Source organism: Polistes canadensis, unplaced genomic scaffold (genome assembly GCF_001313835.1).
Source record: "Polistes canadensis isolate GaletaPanama2010 unplaced genomic scaffold, ASM131383v1 scaffold_41, whole genome shotgun sequence".
NCBI lineage: Eukaryota > Metazoa > Arthropoda > Insecta > Hymenoptera > Vespidae > Polistes > Polistes canadensis.
The window spans coordinates 903,413-928,027 of record NW_014569588.1 but is presented as its reverse complement, the minus strand read 5'-3'; the positions used below and the strand labels follow the sequence as shown (position 1 = coordinate 928,027).

At 34.5% G+C, this 24,615-nt stretch overlaps 3 protein-coding genes across 8 annotated transcripts in view; 2 read left to right on the top strand and 1 right to left on the bottom strand.

Moving 5' to 3' along the window:
* Positions 1-153: 153 nt before the first annotated feature.
* On the bottom strand, positions 154-2,771 carry LOC106784848 (WW domain-binding protein 11). The gene is made up of 7 exons (XM_014744794.1): positions 2,561-2,771; positions 2,343-2,468; positions 2,170-2,267; positions 1,873-2,044; positions 1,546-1,799; positions 905-1,439; positions 154-804 (listed from the first exon to the last, which is right to left on the bottom strand). The coding sequence occupies exons 1-7, from the start codon at positions 2,622-2,624 to the stop codon at positions 362-364; spliced, it is 1,692 nt and encodes a 563-aa protein (XP_014600280.1). The 5' UTR covers positions 2,625-2,771; the 3' UTR covers positions 154-361.
* A 179-nt stretch (positions 2,772-2,950) lies between these two features.
* LOC106784820 lies at positions 2,951-7,850 on the top strand. 6 transcript variants are annotated; one of them, XM_014744757.1, is made up of 8 exons: positions 3,117-3,226; positions 3,410-3,600; positions 3,673-3,846; positions 3,912-4,001; positions 4,077-4,113; positions 4,186-4,381; positions 4,497-4,582; positions 4,667-7,850. In XM_014744757.1, exons 1-8 carry the CDS (start codon positions 3,210-3,212, stop codon positions 7,416-7,418), a joined length of 3,543 nt encoding a protein of 1,180 aa, XP_014600243.1. In that variant the 5' UTR covers positions 3,117-3,209; the 3' UTR covers positions 7,419-7,850. The 6 variants fall into 6 exon arrangements, with proteins under 6 accessions (XP_014600240.1, XP_014600241.1, XP_014600243.1 ...); XM_014744754.1 differs by lacking the exon at positions 3,117-3,226 and adding an exon at positions 2,951-3,014 and having other exon boundaries at positions 3,912-4,113; XM_014744755.1 differs by lacking the exon at positions 3,117-3,226 and adding an exon at positions 3,075-3,105 and having other exon boundaries at positions 3,912-4,113.
* A 51-nt stretch (positions 7,851-7,901) lies between these two features.
* The window catches only part of LOC106784821 (UPF0489 protein C5orf22 homolog), a 435,726-nt gene continuing 419,012 nt past the window's right edge, over positions 7,902-24,615 (top strand). Inside the window, exons 1-3 of the mRNA XM_014744760.1 lie at positions 7,902-8,421; positions 8,924-9,069; positions 9,928-10,077. Coding sequence (XP_014600246.1) covers positions 8,362-8,421; positions 8,924-9,069; positions 9,928-10,077 — 356 coding nt within the window. The 5' untranslated portion in view covers positions 7,902-8,361. The remainder of the gene's footprint in view (positions 8,422-8,923; positions 9,070-9,927; positions 10,078-24,615) is intronic.

The following is a 24,615-nucleotide window of genomic DNA, read 5'->3' as shown; positions in this document are numbered from 1 at the left end:
GGGTAAATAATTATAAAATCATTTGAATATTTAAAGTTGTTTTTGTTAATAAAAGGTTGCATTAATATTTTTATTTTACAACTTATACGGCATAAAATTGTTTTTCTAGCTGTAGAATATTGGGACAAAATATTATAAAACAATTGAAAAATAATTTAAATATCTGCATTTTTAAAATATCACAACGTATGGTATTCCTAAAAAAAAAACTTATACATTTATACAATAAAAGTGCCATACATATGGTGCAAAATGCAATTCATAATTACAGAATTTATATAAAGCTATGTAATGTTTTTATATAATACAAAAATTCTCTATGTATCATCTTAGTCATAGTACTAATATTAATTTTTTTTGCTCATAGTAAACCCTCCATTTCTTGCATAAACTGCATATATGCATCATCTTTTGTTTTAGGTTGTGTTGTCCGAAGTGGTTGAGTTTCTGGTAATCTTTCTGACAATCTAGATATGTTGCTTGGTTTTCTTTTATCATCTCGTTTTACCCGCAAAGATGTTGGCAAAAATCTTGTAACATCTGCAGCTAAATTTCGAATTTGAGGCTTCGCTTCAATAGTTGTTGTATTCTTCCCATCTTTATCCTTTCTGTTAATTAATTGAGGAGCAGCAGATAATACATTAGGAGTCTTAGGTTGTGATCCTGTTCCTGATTGTGTTTGCATCTGAGCGTTTCCTATATTTGAAATATTAGATAAACTAGGCATTTGCATCTGTGGTGGTGGCATTCTAGGCATACTCGGTGGACCAGGTCGTAACATTCTAGGCAATCCAGGTGGAGGGCCTGTACAAATATTTTGTATATAATTAATTTATTAATAATGAAATTATGATTGCTTGTGTAATTAAATTGAACATATTATAATATAATAATTATGTATTACCAGGTGGAAGACGAAGTCCGATACGAGGTGGTGGTGGTGGAGGCATTCGAAGATGTAGTGGTGGAGGTGGTGGCCTGTATAGAAGTGGAGGTGGTGGAAGATTCATATGAGGTAAATTATGTTGCTGTGTGTGTTGTGTGTGAGAATGAGATGTATGTTGATTATGTCCTGAAGAATGCTCAGATGCTCCTGGAGGCTCGAGTTCTTCATCTTCTGCTTTGTTGTTAGATTTATTATTGGATTTAGAATTAGGTTCATTTTCTGCCTCAAGTAATGATAAACGAGCATTTAAGTCTTGAGCACGTTCAGTTTCTCGCTTTTTATGAACAACTTCCATTTCACGCATAAATTGATCGATATCTTGACCTGCCATGGCCAACATTTTTTGTTGCAAGGTAGTTGGTTTAACCTTTGCCATTTCTCTATCTTTATCTTTATCTTTCTCTAAATCTTTTTCTTTATCAGAATCTTGTTTGTTATCATCTCTATCATCCGCAAAACGTATTGTTCTTGATTTTGCTGGTGCATCTTTATTCTATATATTGTATATATAAAACAGTCACAAAATTAATCAAGTCTATAATCAAGAAATTAATTGAAAAATATTCACTTATTATAATAATAAATATATAGTATTATACCTTTTCTGTAACATCTTCATCATCGCTTGAAAGATCAGGCGGTGGAAAAGGTGGAACACCTGGTGGTTCTTTATTTGGCGCCATTGTAGGTATTGTTGGAGCTGTGGCATATGCACTAGTTTTCTTTAAAATACTTGGCGGTATTGGTATATTCATGAGTGGATGATGTTGTGGTATATAATGTGGATGTGGTGGATACATATGTGCAGGAGGTTGTGGCATGTCTGGTAATGGAATTTGTGATGTTAACGAGCCTGAAATAATGTTTGTAACGTAAGAAAATTTCTATAATATAAAATAAAAAATAAAATAAAACTTGTTTCGAACCTGGATAAATTCGAGATATATCACTAGCTGCAGATGGTAATGGAATTTCATCAACCTGTACTTGCTGTGCATGTCTTACAGCTTCAAAATATGACACTAAATCTATTCTTCTTCGTTCATATTGTATTAATTGTTCTTTTAATTCCGCCCACTTTTCTTGATCATCTTTTGCCTATAAAAAGTAAATGTGCTATAAAGATATAATAATTATAAATCAATTTCTACGGCCATTAAAAATCTCATATTTTCAGCTTACCAATTTAAACTATAAAATATATATAATACTTTTATACTTACATACATTTTTAAAACACGGTCTAAGGTTTCCTTAAGTTTCTTTCGTTTGTCTTTTAAAACTTTTTCATTTAAAGGTGGTGGCTGCATAACATTGTATTCTAAAAGAATAATAAATATTCATATTATCACTATTTTAGAAAGTTTATTATTGCTAATTATTGCTTAATACTTACCCATTTGATCTATTTTTTCCATTTCTTCAATTATTTGAGTAGGATCTTTGCCTTTTAAAACAGCAGCTCGCACCAATTGTCTTTGTTTTTTATTTTTCTTCAATTCTTTTTTACGAGCTTCTTTACCTAAAATATATAAATATACAGAATCATCAATTTTTGCTTTGATTTCTAATAAAAATGTATTATTTATAAATTTGGTTATGAACAATACTAACGTGCTTGATCAGTGGGATTCATGTATTTACCACTTTTCGTGGTATTAATTGAACGGCGACCCATTTTAATTATATTTGACAAATAAAAATAATGAAATATATATGCTTCTTTACTTTTAAGTCAACTTAATTGTAAAACAACGTAATTATTTATGTTCTGTTCAATCAACATGTCGCCATTATGCCACCACTTTTGAATGTGGGTCTAAAAGCAAATGGTGCATTTACAAATGACTGTTTGAAATATAAGGTTACGTTTTCATCCATACCAATAAATTGTACGTTGATTTATGATTGGAAGATTTTGGATTAATGCATTCACTGGCGCAGGAGACGTTGAGTTATAATTTAAAGATTTTGGATTGGTACATTCATTGGCGCACAGAGAATTTTCAATTTGATTCAGTTTTGTATTTTCAACTCGACGTAATTGTGTACGGATATATAATCTTATGTATGTACCCCTTCTATGTATAAATATAATTTAGATAATTTTATATTAATTTAAACGACTAATATATGGTTGAATAATTAAATCAAATAATGTAAATATATGCATATATAAATATATACATATTATTAAAAGTTTGCGGCTTGTGATACAGATTACAATGTTGAAATTGGTTATTTATAAACGAATGAACTATTTATGAATTTTGGAAGAAAGTAATATTATTACAATCTTTGTTTATAATATATTATTGGCTAATATTAATTCTTTTTCAAATATTAATGTAATTTTTATTAAATAGCCATATGAAATTGGTAGCTAACCTCACAACTTAAGTTAATGTTTTACATATCATTTATTAGTACTTCATTTTATATATATTTTTTATGTTATTGCAGAAACATGTTGCATGCTATTGCTCATGATGTAACAAAGAAACCACGCACTAAGGATGTAAAAATACTGGAAGACGTAACTTTCTCTCAAATGGGGCTTTCTCCAAATATTTTGAATGGTTTATCTAATTGTGGTTTTCAAAGCCCATCACCTATACAACTCAAAGCAATACCATTGGGACGTTGTGGTTTTGGTACGTTTGTATAATAATAATATAGCAATTGTCATATCTGAAGTAATTATAATTTTTATATTATTATTGTAGATTTAATAGTGAAAGCAAAATCTGGAACTGGAAAGACATTAGTATTTAGTACTGTGGCTCTTGAAATGGTAAATGTTCAAATACCTTCTATACAAGTTTTAATATTAGCACCTACGCGGGAAATAGCTATCCAAATTTCGGAAGTTTTGTCATCTATAGGTTCTGAATTACAAGGTTAATATCTTCGTTTATTTATTTTATTTTGATTCAATACTAAATAAAATTACAAATTTTTTCAGGATTAAAAGTTGAATCTTTTATTGGAGGAATGATTCTGGATGGTGACAAGCAAAAACTTCGGGAATGTCACATAGCAGTTGGTGCTCCAGGTAGAGTCAAACATTTGATAGAGAAAGGATTACTTAAAACTGACTATATCAGATTGTTTGTTCTTGATGAAGCAGATAAATTAATGGAAAACAGTTTTCAAAAAGATATCAAGTAGGTAGAATATTGTTACTTTATTGTATATGTTGAACACAGTTTTCATTCTTATGAATTTTATAATTTCAGTTACATATTTTCTAAATTACCATCTAGTAAACAAGTTATAGCATCAAGTGCAACTTATTTAGGAGATTTAGAATTTTTTCTTCAAATGTATATGTCTTCACCAGTCTTAACATCCCCAGATAATGATGGACTAATTCTTTTTGGTTTAAAACAATTTGTTTCTATCGTTCCCTCACATCCAAATGCTATGAAACAGGTGACTATAAATTTTTATTTCTAATTTAATATTTGTCTACACTACTGTTATATAATTATTTAGTAATTTTTTTTTGTTTATAAAAGATTCTAAGAATTTTTGTTTGTTTATTCAGGTCCAGATAAAGGTAAAAGAGCTGGTCAAAATTTTTAATAACATTCCATTTAAACAATGTTTAGTATTTTCAAATTATCAATCACGGTATGTTTTACATTTTTTGATTATAATAGATCCGATTTGAGGACTATATAATATTAATAAATCTTTTTTTTACAAAATTTCCAGAGCACAATCTGTCTGTAATAATATTAATTCACTGGGTTTTACTGCTACTTACATAGGAGGAAATCAAGATATGATTAAGCGACAACAGGCTATTAAAAAATTAAAAACATTGATGTGTAGGATAATGGTAACAACTGATTTAACTGCTAGAGGTATTGATGTTGAAAATGTAAATTTAGTAGTCAATCTTGATATACCTGGAGACGCAGCTACATATTTACATAGAATTGGAAGAAGTGGTCGTTATGGATCTCATGGAGTTTCTATAACAATTATTTCAGACAATGAATTACAGTCTTTGAAGAATATACTAAGAAATATTGGGGGAAATAATTTTTCCATTGCTAAACTTCCTGTAAAATATCCATATGATATTTGGAGTTGTGATTATGCAATATTCGATAAAATTTCTGCCCATGATACAGATGAAGAAAAAATTGACAATAGTATACTTGATTCAAACAATGGTTTGATTTTTACACGTAACGAAAAATCTCAGAGTAACAAAGAATTTTTGCAGAATAGTAGCAATAATTCAGATAATATGAAGTTATTTTTCAATGAAAGCAACATATCAAATGAGGTTATAATTAATAATTCAGTAAGTGAAAATAATAAGTCTATTGAACATATGTTTATACCACAATCAGAAGACAATACATTAGCTGACTCAGTACTTGCACAACAGATAAAAGAAAAGAACGAACATGAATATTCTTTGAAGGATAAAATGGAAAATGAATTACCAAATATTGATACTTCGTGTATTAAAATATCACCAGAAAATGTATACAAATTTAAATTAATAAATAATGTCTATAATCTATCTGAATTACAGAAACTTAACGAAGATTTTGAGTTTAAAGTTGATTTATCTAATGTTGAGCAAGATGAATTATTAAATAATAGTAATAATAAAGTAATGGAATATTTTTTCAAATTTACTCTTAATAAGAAATATATTACAAATATGACTACTCAGACAAACGATAAAATTAACACTGAAATTAGTATTAGTGACAATAATTTGTTATTTGAAAATGAGGAAAAACAAGTCCATTTCACAGAAAATAAAAATGCTTTATGTACCGAGTTATTATTACCAGAGAATACAGAAGACATTGATGTTCCTTTTATTAAAGAATTATTGAACTATTTGCAAATACATGCAGAAGGTTTACAAAAACAAACTAAACTTGATATAGTACATAACGGTGATGATGACAATGATCCTATATTAAATATAGCCTCAGAATGGAATAAACAACTTATTTTTGAAATTTATTTATTAGACAAAACAATGGAAAAAATGTCAGAATCTGTTTACAAAATTACAGGAAAAGAATATTGTTCAGCTTTGAAAACTTTCTTTCAAGTACAGAGGAAAGCTTTTCTTTGTATTTATCCTGAACTTCGTACTGATAAGGAAATTGATGATACTTATTTATATTCATCAAATGTAAATCTAAACTTACTGGATATGTATAAAGAAATAGAAGATTTTAAAAGTCGTTATAGAAAATCTGGACAAAAATTTGAAGCTTACTTTTCCTATCCGATAAAAGAACACACTTTTATGCCAAATTTAATGATATCGAATAAAGAAATTGAGAATTATCGTAATGCATTAAAATATTTACAAAAACAACCAGATAATATAGTAAGAATTATGGAGTGGGTAAAACACGTTACTGTCTTTGATAGATGTGAATATAATAATTTTATTACAAAAATAAAAGAACAAAATAAAATATCTTTTGATGAACTATTTGTTTTTATAAAACAAGGGACTAAAAATCAAAGAAAAGAAGTTAAATTAAATGAAAATTCTTCGTATCTCGCAATACATGAAAATAATTGTATTCAATTAATAAATTATAATCATACAGACAGTTCTATATTAAATCCAATTCACAAACAAAGAGAAACTATAAAGAGACTTGATGAACAAATGAATGCTATAAATCTACTAAATAAGTTAAATACAAATTCTAGCATAGTAGTCCATTCAGTTACACGTGATCAAAAATGTAATACTAATCTACAAGTAACGAATGAAAGTAATGAAACTGGTTTTCTAGATAGATTATCATTGAATGTTTGTAATACACCAACTCCAATTGTATATAAGAAAACAAAATGTAATTATAGACAGAAGAAACACTCAACAAAAACATCTACGAATTCAGAAAAGAACTTAAATTTTATTCAAACTACTTTTGTCCCATTGGCAGAACCATGCAGTGGACAAGTAGATGTGGAAACCATTAGTAGTCATAAAAAACTGGTGCATAATTTTGAAAATTTAATTTCTAAAAAATTTTTAGATACAAAACAAAATTCTAATATTAATGTACAAACTACGGTACCAATTTGCCATAGAAAACAATGCGAAGTTGATACAAAATCTGATGAAGTTTATTCTCACTGCAATGTTAATAAGTGGAATAGTTATGATTACAAACATAATATAGATCCTTGGATACAATCTTGTTATTTTAATAACTATTATGTAGATAATAATTTTTCTTATAATTTAATTTATGATAGATGTCAAAAACAAACTTTTCCAAGTAATAATTATTACAAATCAAGAATTAGCCAAAATGGTTTAAATTATTCTGTTAATTCTGATTCTAAAGAAGAAATACATATTGAAGAATTTTTTAAATCTATTAGAAGCCAAACTAATAATTTACATTTGCAAATTTATCAATCTCAGATGTTAGGGAAGTATACTGAAGATGAGTAGCGATAATCAAATGATGCACTTATACATATAAATATAAATAGACGTACTTATAAACTAAATGTTAACTTATTTTTGGTCATGATTTCCAATGATTGATTTATAATCGATTGGGAATATATAATGATATGCGAAATGGTTGACGGTAAAAGGTCATGTGGTATGCATTTATAAGATGCATGTACTGTGTGCCATATGTAACCTTTTACTATCGATTCCGTACTACTTGATCTTACGTAATTCAATTGATCTTTCTCAATTGAATTTTGTGGAATTACAAATCGTATATATTTTTATTAAGTTAAAAGATTAATGTAAAAGATGTGTATTATAGCGTTTTAGGATAAGGAACAATATTACGTTTATGGTTAAGTACATATAAAATATAAGAACTTCATAATACTTCCTGCAATAAAAGCTACCTTTTAATAATGATTAGAATGTTTAATATATATTTAATACATTTATTTTATTTAATATATATTTTAACGGCATATTTTCAATACACACATTTCAAATAATGGATTCGGCAAGATTGTTACATATATTTGTACATTTAAGTATACCGGCTGTGAGTTTAAGCAGATCAGGTTTCTGAGGCATCTTTTCCACATGGGGAGAATCTAAAGGGAGGTAGGAGGAAGAGTGAGATGGGGGAAGAGGAATGGAAAAAAAAGGCACCACCTTACGAAACTCGTCTCGTGAGAGAATTCAGGGTAGGAACCCGTTGCGTGCCTCTTTTATTCGCAAAATAATCGTTTGAGGCTCCCGCCTAACACAACTTCAGTCGTTGACCACGTGCTTTCGCGTGAGGGAGTCTATGTAATCGTATTCGCGAGTGTGTCGTGTCGTATCCATCGGAAAACGTCGTATCGAGTTCTCTCTAACGTACGGGTAATTTTGGTCGTTAGCTGCAAATTATTAGTTTCTACTAGTATTCTTCAATATGTCTCATCTTAGATACTTTTCGAGTGTACCGATCCACATTGTAGAAAATCATGATGAGGTATGTATGATCTCTAAAAATGCTGTTGACGTTATCGTCTCTATTCGTTCTGACCGATCTGCCTCTTCTGTTTTGTTTACGTTTTGATTCGTTACTCTCAATCCTTCTATCTTTCCTTTCTCTCGCCAGGGGCGCTTTAAGCTCGAGCCATTTACAAGCATCGCGCATGCTCATTTATCAAACTATCGAAATTCGATAATATTTCGATAATCGAATTTTCATTTTTATAAGTTGTAGTTCTTTTTAATCATTTTTAAGTTTTATATACAAAATAATATGTATAATTATTTTTATAAGTTTATATAATATACTTTCGTTCATTTTAAATCCTATTTTTTTTAAATTGTGTGTATAACATAATCATAATATTATATATCATTAAATAATATGTTAAGTGATGCGTAAATATATGTGTATAAAGAGATTACTGAAAGGAATATATTTATCTGAAATTCTTTAATAGTTAATATAATTAAATAGTTTTTAATTATTCTTTTATTAGGTCTTACCATTCATTTATCGGTGCATGGGATCTAGACACCTTCCGTTTAATGGGAATACTTTTATCCACCTTGATTCTCATCCAGACATGCTTATCCCAAAGTATATGCCAGCTGGAAATGTATGGGACAAGGAAAAGCTATTTGCGTATGTATACTGATATCAATGATGATTAGATTGTAGTTTTTATTAATTAATATCAAATGTGTGTTTATTCTATAAGAATAATTTCAATTCTTAGTATTGTAATTATGATAATATTTTTAAATTATTCAATATTTGTAGAATGAACTATTGTACTTATATACTTTTACTATGTACTATTTTATACGTACTATAAATTACTATGTACTATTTTTACTATTATACTATATATACTTTTAGAGTCAATTTCAAATAATTTAGCGATGATGTTTAAAATTTAAATTCATTAATATGCACTACAATATTCTCGACAATATTTCATGTTAGCTACTGTATAATATATTTATAAATTTTTCTTATCTGTAACTTATAGTACAAGTTCTATAGTACAGTATGAGTAGAAAAGTTGAAGTTTTGTGAGCCTCAAAACAAATTTTTATTTCTTTAAAAATAAAAGTAAGTTTAACCGAAAAATTGGTTTTTATGTTATACTTACAGCTTTTCAACCACGTAGTACAAGCACTTAGCAAAAAATTCGAAGATGTAAATAATTTTAAAAAAGTAGCCCTTACAGTTGTTATCATAACATTAACTAAAATTAGCTAATTTTAATATTTGCAATCGTGTATAGCAAAGGAATCTTACGTAGTTATTTTGTATTAGTTAAAAGTCGAGAAAAACATTTGAATTAATATAATAATTATTAGAATTATTACTATATTAAATTCAATATTGCAGTAATTGAAATTATTAAGATTCATTTTTTTATAATCATTAAAGTATATTAAGAATATATACATATATATATAATATAAATTATAACCAATAAAATAAAAATATATTTATGTATTATCATCACAGGGATATTAGTATCGAAAACTGGATTATGCCAGCAGTATATGCTGGTCACTTCAGATATTTGATCTGGGTAAAACCACCATGGGCAAAGCAGTTATCTGATGGAGTATTGGAATTTTTCATCGGTAAACATAAAAGCAACGGTACTGTAAGGTAAGTTTCTTTTTGTTCATTCAATTACTTACATTTTTTTTTTTATGCATACATACGTATACGCACGCACGTTCACGTTTACATACATATTATATTCCCACTATACAGCCAGTCGTTATAAAATCATTTTAATTCCATTTAAATACAAATACATATATGGTTAAACGTTAATGTTAGTCTATTTTGTAAATGTACTACGAATTTTAATTTCAACTTTATAATAGGGAAATATTTTACATATAATTACATCGTAAGATAAATGACTCTCTCGTAAGTTTTTTGTAAAAAGGGTGTTCCACATAACGCCCATATAATGAGGCTATAATTTGTAACTCTCATCCAAACTTTATGTAAATATGCAGAGCTTATTGAAAACGAGTCGGTTGTGACCGTTTGAAAATTATTTTAGGAGCCAATCTTGTTAATTGAAGCATCTTACTTGAAAATAAGTCTATACGGTCCTTTCTCATTTGGATTTATGCGGTGTACAGATAGGAAGGGTGCTGGGACGTTATTTTGGTAATCGTAAAGCGGAAGAGTTTTGCATTTGTTAGGGCATTTTGTTTCCTATAATTATTTTTCATTTGTAAAATGCTTTATTAAAGAAGCACAAGAATCAGCATATATGGGTAGATACTACCACATGTTATTAAATTAGGTATAACAAAACATAACACTCGTTCTTTCTTGGTGAGATAAGCATCATAAAATCATCGACAGGTGGTTTTACCTCTTGCACTAGTCGTTGTATCTTATGAACTTGTCGCAACATAAATTAAATATTATATGTTACTCCTAAAAACACGAATATATTGACTTCCTTCATAAAAAGTACTTAAATGTTCTTACATTTTATACGTTGATGCAAATTAAATATTTACGGATTGAAATATCTTTGAGGCATTAATAGTTGATCCAGCAATCGTATTTTGCTATCATTTTTATTGAATTGCTTGCGCATTTCGAAAATGATACATGCGCAGCTGTAAAAATACGCTCATCATACTCGGTTAAATTTGTGTTTGGTGAAAGAAGTGAAGAAGAGGACGGTAACGAATGTAAAGAGAAAGGGATACGGATAACTAAAGTAGCAAAGAGAAGCCGACTTGGTACGCCGGTGGTCGTGATGAACCTCTCTACTGAGTCTTGAATTATGTTTCTCGAATAACCATAGATATATGTTCGTGTACAGAGAACGAAGTACGCAGGATTATACTGTAGACTAACTGTTATTTATCTTTTTCACCGGAAGACATTTCGGCTACATTTCGAATTCTTTAACAAAGTTTCTCTTGATCCTCGTAATATGTGAGAAGTTTTATTAAATAACTCGAAAAGTACATGTCTTAATACTAATATATAATCTTTCTATACTTATAGGTATATCCTACATATTTATATCATATAGAAAAATTAGTATTCGGCAGTATACTCACAGCGTGTCACTTTATTCTGACATTTCTCAATTTATATAAACGATTCAGACATTCGACTCGCGGTAATTTTCTTTGTCCAAACCGGGTTTGTATTTGACACTTTGTGCACGGAGTTTCTCTTTGACATATCTCTTGGTAAATGTAGTCGTCTTGACCTTGGACCATAATTTTCTATGATACATCTTTTGAGAATGAATGTCCGACAGAAATATCTTGAGAGAAATGTCACGTGTAAAGGTAATGCTCGAATCGTTTGTAATTTGAAATTTAATATTGCCGGAAGTACTTGGGGAATCGTGTTTAAGTAAAGTGGTTTCCTTTTTTAAAAAAATTTCACGTGTCGCGAAATCGTATGGAAACAAAAATGATCTTAAGGGATTGTTCATTTAATCGAGCTACTATTACGGTTTCTCTTCGTCCTTGGGGAGTTTCTTTTATTTTGTTGTCGAAGAAAGACCGAAGCGAGTAAGTTAGAAGAAAGGGTTTAGGGGCGACAATGGACAATGGCGCAATAATCTACAATAGAGATCCTCATGGAGATTCCATACCGAATGAATAGGGCATTCGGACAATCATCTCGTAAATTCGCTTTCCTTACGCGTCTTTTCTTTCCTCCACGCCCCATTCTTATCCTTCTTCGTCTCGCATTTCGTGGTCCTAGAAGACAAAAAGACCTAGAGTCGTCTCCTTATGTGAAGGTGTTCACCTGGGAGTCTTCTTGATCTCGTAGTATACAATTCCTATCCACTTTGTTTCCTTTTCTGGAACACATTGCTACTGTATCTACTTTAGTAAATTCCGAAGTACTTGGAACTTGGATCGTTTCAAGTAGGTACTGCTGACTTTGCGATCCTTTTTTAGACATTCAGTGTCTCTTTTATTCATCGACAGATTTCAGGAAGATAGGAAGTTAATCATTTATATAAATATAGACCCTACTGAAATTCAATATTCGTTATTCTTTATACTTCCTGATTCTACACGAATCGTCGTTATTTTTAAAGGGTATCAAATCATCCTTAAAGATGAATATTTTTACGTAGGAGATTTTATTTAAGATATCCAATAATGATACTTTTTAGAATGCATGGAATGTGATTATAGGAAGGCGTTCTTATATAATAAACCTTCTCTATTCTTACGGCTAGTTTCATACCTGAGATTTTATGCATTCTTTAGATTTCTGGAAAAACAGCTTCGATACGTGTGGGGTAAGCGAACGAGCGTAACGTATTTCCGTGCTTAGTAGTAAATACCTGTCACGGTTGAGACAGAAGTTTTATATACCGGTACTTTGAATACCGGTATAGTAGAAGCTTGTTGCTAGCTTTCGCCAGTGTCGCGATCGTATACACTCTGTTTCATGTTTATCCGTCGTACACGAGAGTGGAGCGCCAACGTAAGCAGTTCGACGAAAAAGTTCTTTTTAAGAGGGAAATCGCATGGTACTGGCGCCAGAGACGGTGACTGGTACAATCTGTCTTAAGCTCCTATTCCAATAAGAACTAGAAGTATCGTTGCTGTCGAAAGAAACGTGTCGTAAAAAAGTGCTATTTCGTATTCGCAAGAAGAATCCGGCTTAACCGATTTCTCACTGGTTTTTAGGAATGAGATTGGTAGAACTAGAAAATATTTTATCGTTTCTACAAATATTGATTAAGTTTTGAGAAACATCGTATTGTCTTCCGTTTTCTTATACTTCCTACTTTTCTGTATTTATAGAAAAGAATTTTTTTTTCACTTTTTGATTGTAAGAAAATGCCCTTTTTTTCAAAGAATTTCTGATTGATATGGGCAATAAAATACGAGTAATTATATTTACGATATTTATAATAGATTGCACAAAAAATAGTTTATGTATAGCGACTGTAAATTAATATAACTATTGTTGTGCTCTCCGTTTTTTATGCCTCGAATGATACTTCGGTGAAAAATTTGGACGTCTCCTACAGTAAAATATCGCTTTCCGATCTAAACACGCAAATAACTATTATCCTTAATAATTTTGTTTTCACGACAAACGCTTCGCGATTAGAAAAATATGGTTGATGATATTACGTGGAGCTTTTCACGTTGCCACCTACTCATGATCGAAGTTGTTTCGCGCGTAATCTTTTTCTCTCTCTTTTTCTCTCGCACGCATGCCTGTGTATGTACTTACTTGCGTGCGATTGCTTATGGAGTGCAAGAAAGAAAAATGTATACACCGGTATCGTGCTAGATAAACGTGGTTACAAATTAACCAACATTCCTATTCCTGTTCTTTTTCGTGGACGTTCCTCGTTCACCGGCACGCTGCTCTTGGCTCAACGGCTCACCACCTTTCTCCTCATCAATCCTGTTCATTCCTATCGATCTCCCTGCCTGTCGACTTCGACTTCAATACTTCCTCGTATCTCGAATAACTCTGGCTTGACCGCAATGAAAAGCGACACCTTCGTGCATGCGCCGTGCTCGTACGTATACAGATATCTTACCTCCTTTCGATTTTACTAAATATATCGTAATAACGATCAAACAAAAGGTTACTTCTGCGTTTTCTAGAATAGACAAATGGTTTGCAACGTTGATTATAGTATTCTCGTAAGCCCTCCGATTGTCGGGGTCAATTACTTTATCTAACGTTAGTTTAATTGACAAGAACTAATGTTCAACGAACACGAAAAGACCCCATTAAAGTTCCATCTACTCGTAGATATTATAAATTTCAACGGTCTATCAACATGACATAATTATATACCCCTGTCTTTGATTTTAAATCCAAACAATTTAACGTGAGGTATATTTCAGAATTGAAAAATTTTAATCGTACATTCGTACACGTTATAATCTCTAGTAATACGCAATCAAATCGTTCAATTACATTCAAATGTAGAAGAGAAATTTACATGGATTACGTAATACCTGTGTTCTTTATACTATAAGGATAACATTTACCATCTTATGAATCTACAATTGACTTCGAGTCAATCTGCATTCGGGATGTATCGCGTAAGATGAGATCTTGCGTTATTCGCGTCAAGTCACAAGATTTCTAAACGAAGTGCAATCGACTGTTAGCCAATCGGTAGCTCGATTTTCGTAGCATCCAATGGTCGACGATGATGTTTCTTCTCGGAAAGAGGTGGCCCAGGTAACGGCATTAGAGTAGGAGGACAGTTTGATCGTAGTGGGAGAGAGATTGCAGTGGATGGTGAATGCAATCGTCAGCCATCGGGCCTTCTTTTCTTGCCTGTTACAACGAACTACGACTGTCGTCACTGAAAGCGGAGGTGGGCCTTACTGTGAATGTAACGCCATTCGTCGAATCGATGCTTAGCGATCTTTTCGAGCGTGGGAGTTCAGGCGTAATGCGCGATATGGGCAGGTCTCTCCTACGTATATATATGTACATTTGTACCAACATTTTGTTACATATCCGACAAGCTGATCGTTAAGGACCGAAGTGATGCTTCTCCTTTATTTAGATTGTATTATCTTTATTTCGAGTTACGTATGTTCAATGTACAAACTCGTGATCGCGTGCTAACGAAGAATGGATTTTCCACGAAGTATATAGAGCGTTCATACGATGATAAAATGTATAGCAGAAGATAAAGTTATGATGGGAAACGCGGTGAAGGGCGGTAAGGTGGAAAATATAAGAGGGCGTAGCTTTAAAAAAGGTAGGGGGGAGATTGAGGCAGGTCAGGGACAGAAGGTTTAGCGGCAAAGGTGGCACTACGCGTTTGAAGTCGCTCAGGAGCGTGGGTGTTGGTTGGCATATCACGATCGTCGCCAGGTTGCTCCACATATATCGTTGGTTCTTGGGTGAAAAGAACAAAAGGGACCGCCATTGGTATGGACCAATGGGTGAACGCGAGCACGGGCATGGGCACGACATCGACCCGAGGAATTAGCATCGACCCCACGAACATCGAGTTCTCGATCTCGATTCTCTTACTCCTCCTTTATCCACCACTTCTACCTTCTATGGTCGATTGATTCGTTGCGGTTGCCCTTAATTGACTGTTAGCTATGTATCACCGCAATGCCTTGGCCATTGATGTCGAGTCTTTATCGAATTAATTATCGCCATGGAGAGTACTTCCGTTATTTGACGTGAACGGCAACAACTCTCTTATCTTACGGATCATCTTATTGCTTCGTTATTTCGAATTCAGCGATACTTAAATAAGGGATAACGAATAGCGGTTTCGGACTCTCTTCAGTTAGATATTTTTCTCAACGTTCTTTCGTCTCCTTATTTGTTATGTACATCAGCATAGTAGTAACCGTGGAAAGTATCTGGAAATACATGAAAAAATTGATTTATGTCGATGTCGCTCGTTATAATCATCGCGTGGGCGAAACGCATCGCCTCGAACTACAAGAGCAGCTGTCAATATCGTTTAGTAAACGTCAACTGTTATGGAATCGTTTGTGGCAGGCACATATTTTGAGCACGTTTTTAATCGGATCGTCGATGAGAAAAAGTGGATAAAGAAAAAGTTAAGCGCGACCACTGGAATAATAATTAGAGCAGCATAGGCAAGAATTTAGGCCGTTGGGTCCGATTGGGCATGCACGCTCAACCAGAAGCCTATTAAGCTGGAATTTCATAATGGGGGAGTGTCCGTCAAATGCGGTATCGATGAGTTATGCAACTTTCGCTCGTTACTGTGAACAATCGTGCTTACACGTGAATACGTTTGCGAATTAATTACTCGCGTGCTTCTCACACGATTGCCGATCGAATCAGGCAAATCGAGGTAAAAGGAAACTTTATCTTTTCTACGTTATGTTTTTAGGTTGTCAATGATATTAATCAAATATTTCTTCTGTTTGTATTTGCCAATATTTATACGTATATAGGTAGATATCTACTATGTATTCTGACAACTTGTGTATGCACGCTTGATCGACTTTAGGAAAATACGTGCTTTTGATTGTTGAAAATAAGAAAAAGAAACACTCGTTAACTTTTGCATAATGTCATATCCGGTTATATAATAAACGTAATATGAATGTGCTCGCTGAAAGTGAGTCGGCACGTTACGGAGTAACGTTCGATGCGGCGCGCAAGATAAGAATCACTCGAAGACAAATTGAATAATTTCATCAATACGTTTTTGAGATGTTATGTACACACGAGGAATGTGTACATATTTATATATACTTATATTTATTATATATACGTATAATCTAAACTCGATGCATATTCCTCGACTTTGCGGTTAAACCGTATATGGTAAAAACATTACCATTATCTTCACCGAATTGACCACGCTCGGGGACACAGGAAGCGATCAAGAAACAGCATTTGTAATTGAAGAAATAATTATACAAAATTGTGGGCTAATACGCGTGTACATGCGCTCTGCAAAGAATCAAGCGACGATCTTTAGAACTCGAAGCAGATGTCGATAAATTTCATTGCTTGTGCTCCTTTTTAAACCAATTTGTCTATGTCATTAAGTTATGCTCCATATGAACAATACGAGCAACCGATGAGTTGTTGAATCGCTAACGATGACAAATACTGAGCTTGTTTTTTCTCCTTTTCTACTCAAAAAATGATCATTTTTAAAAAGTATTAGCTAGATATTTTTTAAAATTGCGTAAACGGAGAACTCACACATATATATCTCGCATTTATTTGCTCCATTCACGCTTCCCTGATTATCTTTATTAGTTTCTTCGTCAATTCCACATGAAAGTTGGCGAAAGTGTTGGATTTATTGTGGCTGCATTCGAAGAATCGTCGTTTTCTTTCTCCCTTATCGCACGTTATGCGAAGCGATAGCCAAAGCATGTTGGCGTATCGTATAGGGCACGTTCTTGGTATACGTCGTTGTGTTCGCATAAAAATCAAAGAAAAATTTGCGGAGGCCTACCTGGACGTTACGGCTATTCGTTGAGTGCACATTTGAGAGCGTCACGCCACAACGAGTTTACTACCTGACTTTAACAGCGAGCTCGCTTTGTCACAAGCAGCCTTGCAAGGCTGATACCGGTTCGATGTATGCCCACGTGGAGAACGGCAATTTAGTTCACCGCAGAAAAATCCCTTCTCACTGGGACGAGGGAGAGTGCAGTGGAATAGAGAATGCATGGCATGTACCGCTCGAAAGGGGTGAACAACCCTATTTTTGTTTCCTTTCTCGCTGGCAACGCTCGAATCTCGTTTATTCGCAATACTCCATCGATTATCGCTCTATGTTATCTTTCTTTTTCATCTTTTATAATAGTTGATTTGATATAAAAAAAATATATCGTTGACGTCGCGTTAACTTTGATTTTAACGCTCAAACAAGTCAAGTCTCATTGCAATATAGTTACCTTTACGAAACTTTCTATTTTTATAAGGCTCCCGTTATATTTTCTCGTGTTTACATTTGCATCTTGTTATATAGACAGCATTATGACATATAGAAGGACACGCCTCGTCAATAAGAGCTAAATGAATGCATTTATATATGCGTACATACATACGTACATACATACATAGATACATACATACATACATACATACATACATACATACTTATATATATATATATATATATATTTATATACGTAGGCGTGTGTTTAAGCTCGGGCTCACTCGCCTACCGAGTTTTCTTATCGCACTATATTTATATCACGAGGTCGACTATGGAGTACCGTGAAAGTTTTCACAGACGGCTAACGATCCTCCATCGCGGAATTATATGGCGGATTATCTGTCCGTGAGAGACGTCGGCACATCCCTGAAGGCGAACGCAAGTACGGTTTTTGATCTTACCGCGACGATTTGTACCCGCAATCCACGTAAGAAGAACGTGCCTTGTCCTACTGAGACAAGAGCCTAGCTTTTTCTCTCTTTCTATCTCTCTCTTTTTCTCTATTTCTCTTTCTTTTTCTTTCTCAATCCTTTTTCCTTTCCCGTTTGCTCGTCCGAAGAAACAGAGAGAGAGAGAGAGAGAGAGAGAGAGGGAGAGAGAGAGAGAGAGAGAGAGAGAGAACTCTAGCAAGTCAGATCTGCAGTTGTCTTTCAGGCTCTGACAAATAGTTGCCGGAGTCTTTTCCATGAGTGAAGTCTAATCCACCTTGAAACTCTCGATCTTCTCTCCCGCGAGAGTTTTCGTGATTTTTTTTATCCCCTCCTACGTGATCGGCCATGCGCATAATTGACGTTAGGAAGTCTTACGTCAAGTGCAACCGCGTGCGAGCGCACATTCAAACGTCCGTTAAAGAAGAAACGAGGAAGACGCTTCACGCATAGGCAGTCGATGCTTCTTCGGAAAACGGATAAGATCGAAGCTGAGAATCTTCTTTTTCTCTCTCCTCTTTCTTTTTTTTTTCTCTCTTGTTTTCTTCCTACATGTAGTATACGACGATCTCGAGGTTACCAAAAATTCATCGATTGATCGTAAGAGTCGACTTGCGAACGTTTGGAGAATACTCCAACGAGTTTATTTATTATCTAGTTGTACCGTGCAACGCGACAGATTATAAAGTGCGCCCGGAAGGCACTGTAAAAGCCGATACTGGAAGCAAAGCACGCTGATTGGTCTTTCGCTCCTTGTTAACTGCTGCGGTTCGATTTGTCTCGAAGGCGAATTAATCCTCGTTCATAAAACAAGTGATGTGGGTCGTTGATTCGTTGATAATCTGGCTTTAATCGGTTAGATTAGATTCTTTTAAAAGAAAGGGATTAAAAATAAAGAAATTGAAAGATTATGTACTATACCTATTTATTATCGGTACGAGGAAGATCGTCTTGGTCGTGATCTTTTAAATCGATACGCGCGAAGTCATAACAAAGATCTCTGTTAGAGCGCAAAACTTTCAGACGCGTGCAACTCATACGCGCAACTCAGGCTTGCAACCACCGCGCTTGCACTCGACTAATAAATTCCACGTGGACCAGAATGATTTACGATCGTCCTCTCGTTGCGAGTGTATTAGGCCGCGTTGTAAATCTCAAATTCTTTCTTGTACGGCGCGGCAGCCGTAACACAGCGGTTGGTAGGGCGAAACGAAAACCGCAACGTGTCGAGACTCTCTCTGCGCGAGAGATTTTCTTTATGCGAAATACACGATAGAGGTACTCTCTTTCTTTGTACGCGAGCGGAGCTCGCACCCGTTCCAAATGTTTGCTGAAACCGAGAGAGAGGGAGAGATATGATGGATCGCCAACTTATTTGGTACCCTTCGTTCTTCAATAATCTCGTAATATCAGAAGCGCGTAATTTTCCACGACATTACGAGCCGCAAGATCGTCTTCAAAAGCACGAGATTCATGAGGATGTCGGTTGCATGGACAGGTTTCTTTCAACCCCTTTCAAGAATCTTGTTTTGTGATACGCTTCCTCGGAATTTGACCAAATACTTCGAGAGTATCTCTCAACTAGTTGGCGTTGAATCAAGTAGCACTGCAGGAAGTAGCTATAGAATAAAGCGTAGCTTTTATTTTATTTTTTAATTGTTCACCATCTCTCGAAGAGAAATTGAAAATAGAGGAACTATAATTGACTCGACACTCGTGGAATCCATTAAGCTTTTTTGCACTAGTTCCAATTCATGATTATGGTGTCCGTCGCGTAAAATAAGCAATTCAGTTATTAACGGTTGACAGGCTCCGTTGACTGCTAGTTATATGCGTTCGCTGCGACGTGAGTCTACGTTTAGAACAACGAAGATGACATCATGTGTCTCTGCTGTCCTCTTGAGATGAAATTTATCTCTGCCATACGCTTTTTTTGCATTCACAGGCTTATATGATTATTTATGAATGCCTAGGGTCTCTTGCATTTTATTGCGAACCCAGCTTATCGTCGTTCATATAAATTATTATAAAATCTGCATGCGTCATCGTTGTAATTTACTAATCGGTTAATGAACCTAAAAAGTTGTTACATTATTGCTACGTTCGCCAACCTTAACTTTCCCCGTCGCGAACTTATCGACGTTAATAATCGCAAGAACTTGTGTTCGAACGATACCGTTAAAATGTTCGAGCACGATCCGATCGATATTTAATTACCTCGTAAATTAACCCGATCAAATATTCGATCGCATTAATTCCACGAAAAATAATCGGCAGGTGAGTGTTGTATCTATTTAATTGAACGTAGACCAAGTTCATAAAAAATTTTTCAAAAATTTCGATCGATCGTTCGTGCTCTACCATTGCTGTAATGTTCAGTAATTAACCACCGATTATTGATAGTCACCGTGGCTCCGATTAATACGAGTAGAATATTTCTCTTGTAACTCATGAAGTATTATTGCTAATGAATCAAATGCGTAGTACTTAAAACCATGTCTCGTTTATTAATTGATCACTGTATGCTTCGTACTTTTGTAATTATTATTAATTATCAACTGAGCCATCTGCTTCCGAGTCCTCTTTTGACTTCATCCAGACTGCTGGCTTAAAGCTTCGAGATGATAATGATTAAAATCTCGAAACATTTGTATTCTTTTTTTTCTTTTATTTTTTAATTTCTCATAGGATAATACTGGAACATACGAGGAAAACGATTTCACGGTGACCCGCCTCGATGTCGGCACTAATTGACAGTCTTCAGTAATTAATCGACGACGCATTGAAGATTCTTCTAACGGATGTAGGAGACAGTCTTCCTGATAGTTTGACACGAATCTACGTCAGTCGCGTGATTTGAAATGGGATGGTACTCCATCTATCTTCGAGGAATCTCTCTTCGATTATTTTTCCAAGTCTACGTACGACCAGACCTCTCGTATCTCTTTAAGAAATCGAAAACGATTCCGGTTTATGTTAGCTCTGCACTCGAAATAATGTTCGATTATTACTCGAACTCCTGGTTTAATAATCGTGGCATCTCTCGTTGAACATTGAAAAATTGTAGCTATCTCGTTAAAAATCGTATATACGCAATGTTCGTCGAACGATATGTGAGTAATAAGAGAACGAGCAAGTACGCGTGTAATCAGTATAGCTCGAGAAACGATCTCGTTTTATTATTCTTTCTTTTTACTGTTTCTTTTCTTCTTCTTCTTCTTTCTCTGCAAAGAGCAAATGTGGCAGCAAAGGTTTATAGAGAAAATCTTGAGGTATCTACATGTATGTATTTGTGTAGTATATATATACGTATGCGAGCATCTCGTGGGCGTTGAGATTGCCAACGAAGAAGTGGATTGACGGTTGCTCGGCAAACAATCCATTTTATCACGCGAATCAACGTGATCTTTGCGAAACGAGCTACTGGTGGATCGGGTCAAATCGAGAAAAGGATACCATTGGCGTAGAGTAGCCTTATTGTTAGATAACTTACTTCTATCACTTCTGTTGTATCGATATAGAATTTGAGATGCAAGAATAGCTTATAGATAATAGAAACAACGAGGATTATTAAATTATTTTTAATTATGTTAAATACAAGAGTATTATAATATCTGTGGGATAATGATTTTTATTTTGTGAGTATTTATTAAAAGAGGATGTTGAAAAATTACTATAGATATTCAAATTATTTTTTCAATGTTACATCAAGGTGTAGAGTAACAAATTACAACCCAGTATTGCTTTTGCCTATTTAAGAAAACGTTCAATATTCTTTGAAAATAAAAGAAATACAGAAATAGTTTCTATACTTGTCACTTTTCCCACATATGTAAAGAGTTGGAATTAGACGGATAGGGAAATCACGAGTTGGTTCTAACTCCTAAGTACTCAGATTTTTCGATCTGCCGTAAGTAAAGGACATCGTTATACGATGCGTGGTTAGCAGCGTAGTGCTAAATCGTTCCGACGGACATGGCTATTCGATTAACCTTTTGAACTTTCTTCGTTCGAGGATAAATTATTCCTCGCTTTTTCGGTTCCTCCTCTTTTCTTCCTGGCCATTCTTAAGTAGAGAGAAACGCGCAAGGACAATACGATGTACACGGTGAATTTGTCACTGTCGGTTGTACTGTCACCCGACAGTAGAACGGACCAAAACCACTAACATAAGTCCGCGTCCTTTTGTTCCTTTGCTCGCTGTATCTAACGACGCGTTGCCGAACAAGTATAAACTTCGTAGCAGTTCGATCACATGTGATGACTCGTCTTATTTTCGAAAATATCTTTCGGTGATATTTCGAAAGAAGTTGTGTCTAAGTAGATACTCATGAGTGATAGTTCATCGTACCGTCGTCTCTAGAATCGTCGAGAAGTCATTCGAATGAAAATTTTCTATGAGAGGTAACAGGCCAACTCGAGTGCTTACGTAGCTGGGCAAAGCACGTTGCCTTCGGATTCTATGCATGACACGTACTCAAGATTAATAAATTACAACGCTTTGACTCTTACGAGGGTTCAAAGCTCAGCTCAAAAACTCAAGAGTCTTGCGTCGTGGCCTTACGAACGTAATTATTTATTCCTTAATATCCGCGCTCATCGCGAATCGACATATGGAAGAATAGGAAGACGACACTGATTGATTCGTTTATCGAAGAGAAGTTAAGCCCGGTTGGTTGTTGGTTAAACGGCATTAATTGGTTCATGCGAGACTTTGTTCGCTCGAAAAGACAGGCTACGCTCTTTTTCCGTAATTAGTTTTCAGTCTTAGAAACCTTCTACGGTCATGATCTCGTTTTTCCAAGCACTTCTCTAACTTTCGACTTTTACGGACATTCAAAAGGAGTAAAATAACGAAGGGAGAAAAAAAGGGAGATGGATAGGCGAGGGAGATCGGGGCAACGGGGAGGATGAAAGAGAAATGTTCGCGCTAAAGGTGCGTCCAGTTCGAGTTGCCAGAGCTCAATCCGCTTCGACCTGTATGCGGGTACTACTCATAATATCGTTCGCAAATACTTTTCTAGCCATCACGTTCTGGATACACCTTAACGAAAAGCCCGTAAGTATATATCCACCGACGTACTACGTTCCTCTAAGATCGTCATTAATTTTTTTTTTTATCTCTCGCAAAGGGCGCACGTTTTTGCTCGTACGGAGAGTCCCGGCTGTCGAGCCATATAAACGCACACTTTACGGAACGAGTTCTTCCCGTTTCTTTCTCGTATTAGCCTTTTCCGCGAGGATCGGAACTGCGCTTTTTCTGAGCGCGCGAAATCTAATGGCAAGCGATTTAACAGACCGCCAGAGGTTGCCGTGCTTTCGAACGCGAACTTGACGAATCGACTCTCGCCTTTTGCAGAGCACCTCTTAAGTATTTATTGTAGCATGCGAAAGAGCGCGACAAGACGACCGGACGATTAATTAATGAAAAATCGCATTAATTGAGCGTATTCGTGATTTATGTTTTACGTTGCCTCGCGTCGCCTCTGGATAACTCTTTGCTGTGAAACTTTCTCTCGAAACACATCGCATTCAATGTTCTCCGAAGGTGAATGAAGATCAAAGATTTTATCGAAGGATCCCTTTTTACATAAATATATATGTAGATGTCTTATTTATTTTATAAAACGTATATATATATAGAGTTTTTATCGAATCGCATGAAAAAAACAAGATTCGTGGCGAGTCTTGAAATTATAACGGTCCTCTATCGTTTTGTTTCTTCTTCTTTTTAAGCTCGGGTAAGTTTGAGAGCGATACTTCCCACCTGTCGGACGTAGTCGTCGTGCGATACGCGTTGCGGACAGGCAGAAAACACTTCGATGAAAGCACCGCGCCAAATATGGAGTAGCCGTCTTGGACATAAAGCTTGTTTTGAGGAATCATTAGAGGTGGAATAAAATGCGGCGCGCTCCCTTTGCTACCGATCGTCCGATGCTGAAGTGAACGGGCAAGCGCGTATATAGTCTTATAGCACTACTACCTTCCACGGACAGTCAGAAGTGAATGTGTCCTTCTTCTTTTAAAGAAAGGGATCGAGCTCGCGCGATATCGTAGGAACCTGGAAGTTCAATGTATTTTTTACCAGTCCCGTTCGAGACAAGCAAAAAATCTGCATCAATCTTGCACGGAAATTCCGACGGTTTTTCGTTTTATAGGTTCGACTTCGTTCCAATGCTAACGGCCAGACTTAAACCGTCACAACCTCTTAGCGATTTCGAGACGTACTTCGTGTTGAAACAGATACGATCGAAGTGAATCATCCTGGTTTCTTTCTTTCCTCCAAGTAAGGCATTTAATGTAACAAAA

Excerpts from the sequence above, each read along its gene's own strand:
- LOC106784848 (XM_014744794.1), bottom strand. The coding sequence starts at position 2,624 with ATGGGTCGCCGTTCAATTAATACCACGAAAAGTGGTAAATACATGAAT. Across the intron at positions 2,469-2,560 it reads GAATCCCACTGATCAAGCAC|GTAAAGAAGCTCGTAAAAAA; the intron begins GTTAGTATTGTT and ends TATATATTTTAG. Across the intron at positions 805-904 it reads CGGACTTCGTCTTCCACCTG|GCCCTCCACCTGGATTGCCT; the intron begins GTAATACATAAT and ends ATATTTGTACAG.
- LOC106784820 (XM_014744753.1), top strand. Across the intron at positions 3,847-3,911 it reads TATAGGTTCTGAATTACAAG|GATTAAAAGTTGAATCTTTT; the intron begins GTTAATATCTTC and ends AAATTTTTTCAG. Across the intron at positions 4,114-4,185 it reads AGTTTTCAAAAAGATATCAA|TTACATATTTTCTAAATTAC; the intron begins GTAGGTAGAATA and ends TTATAATTTCAG.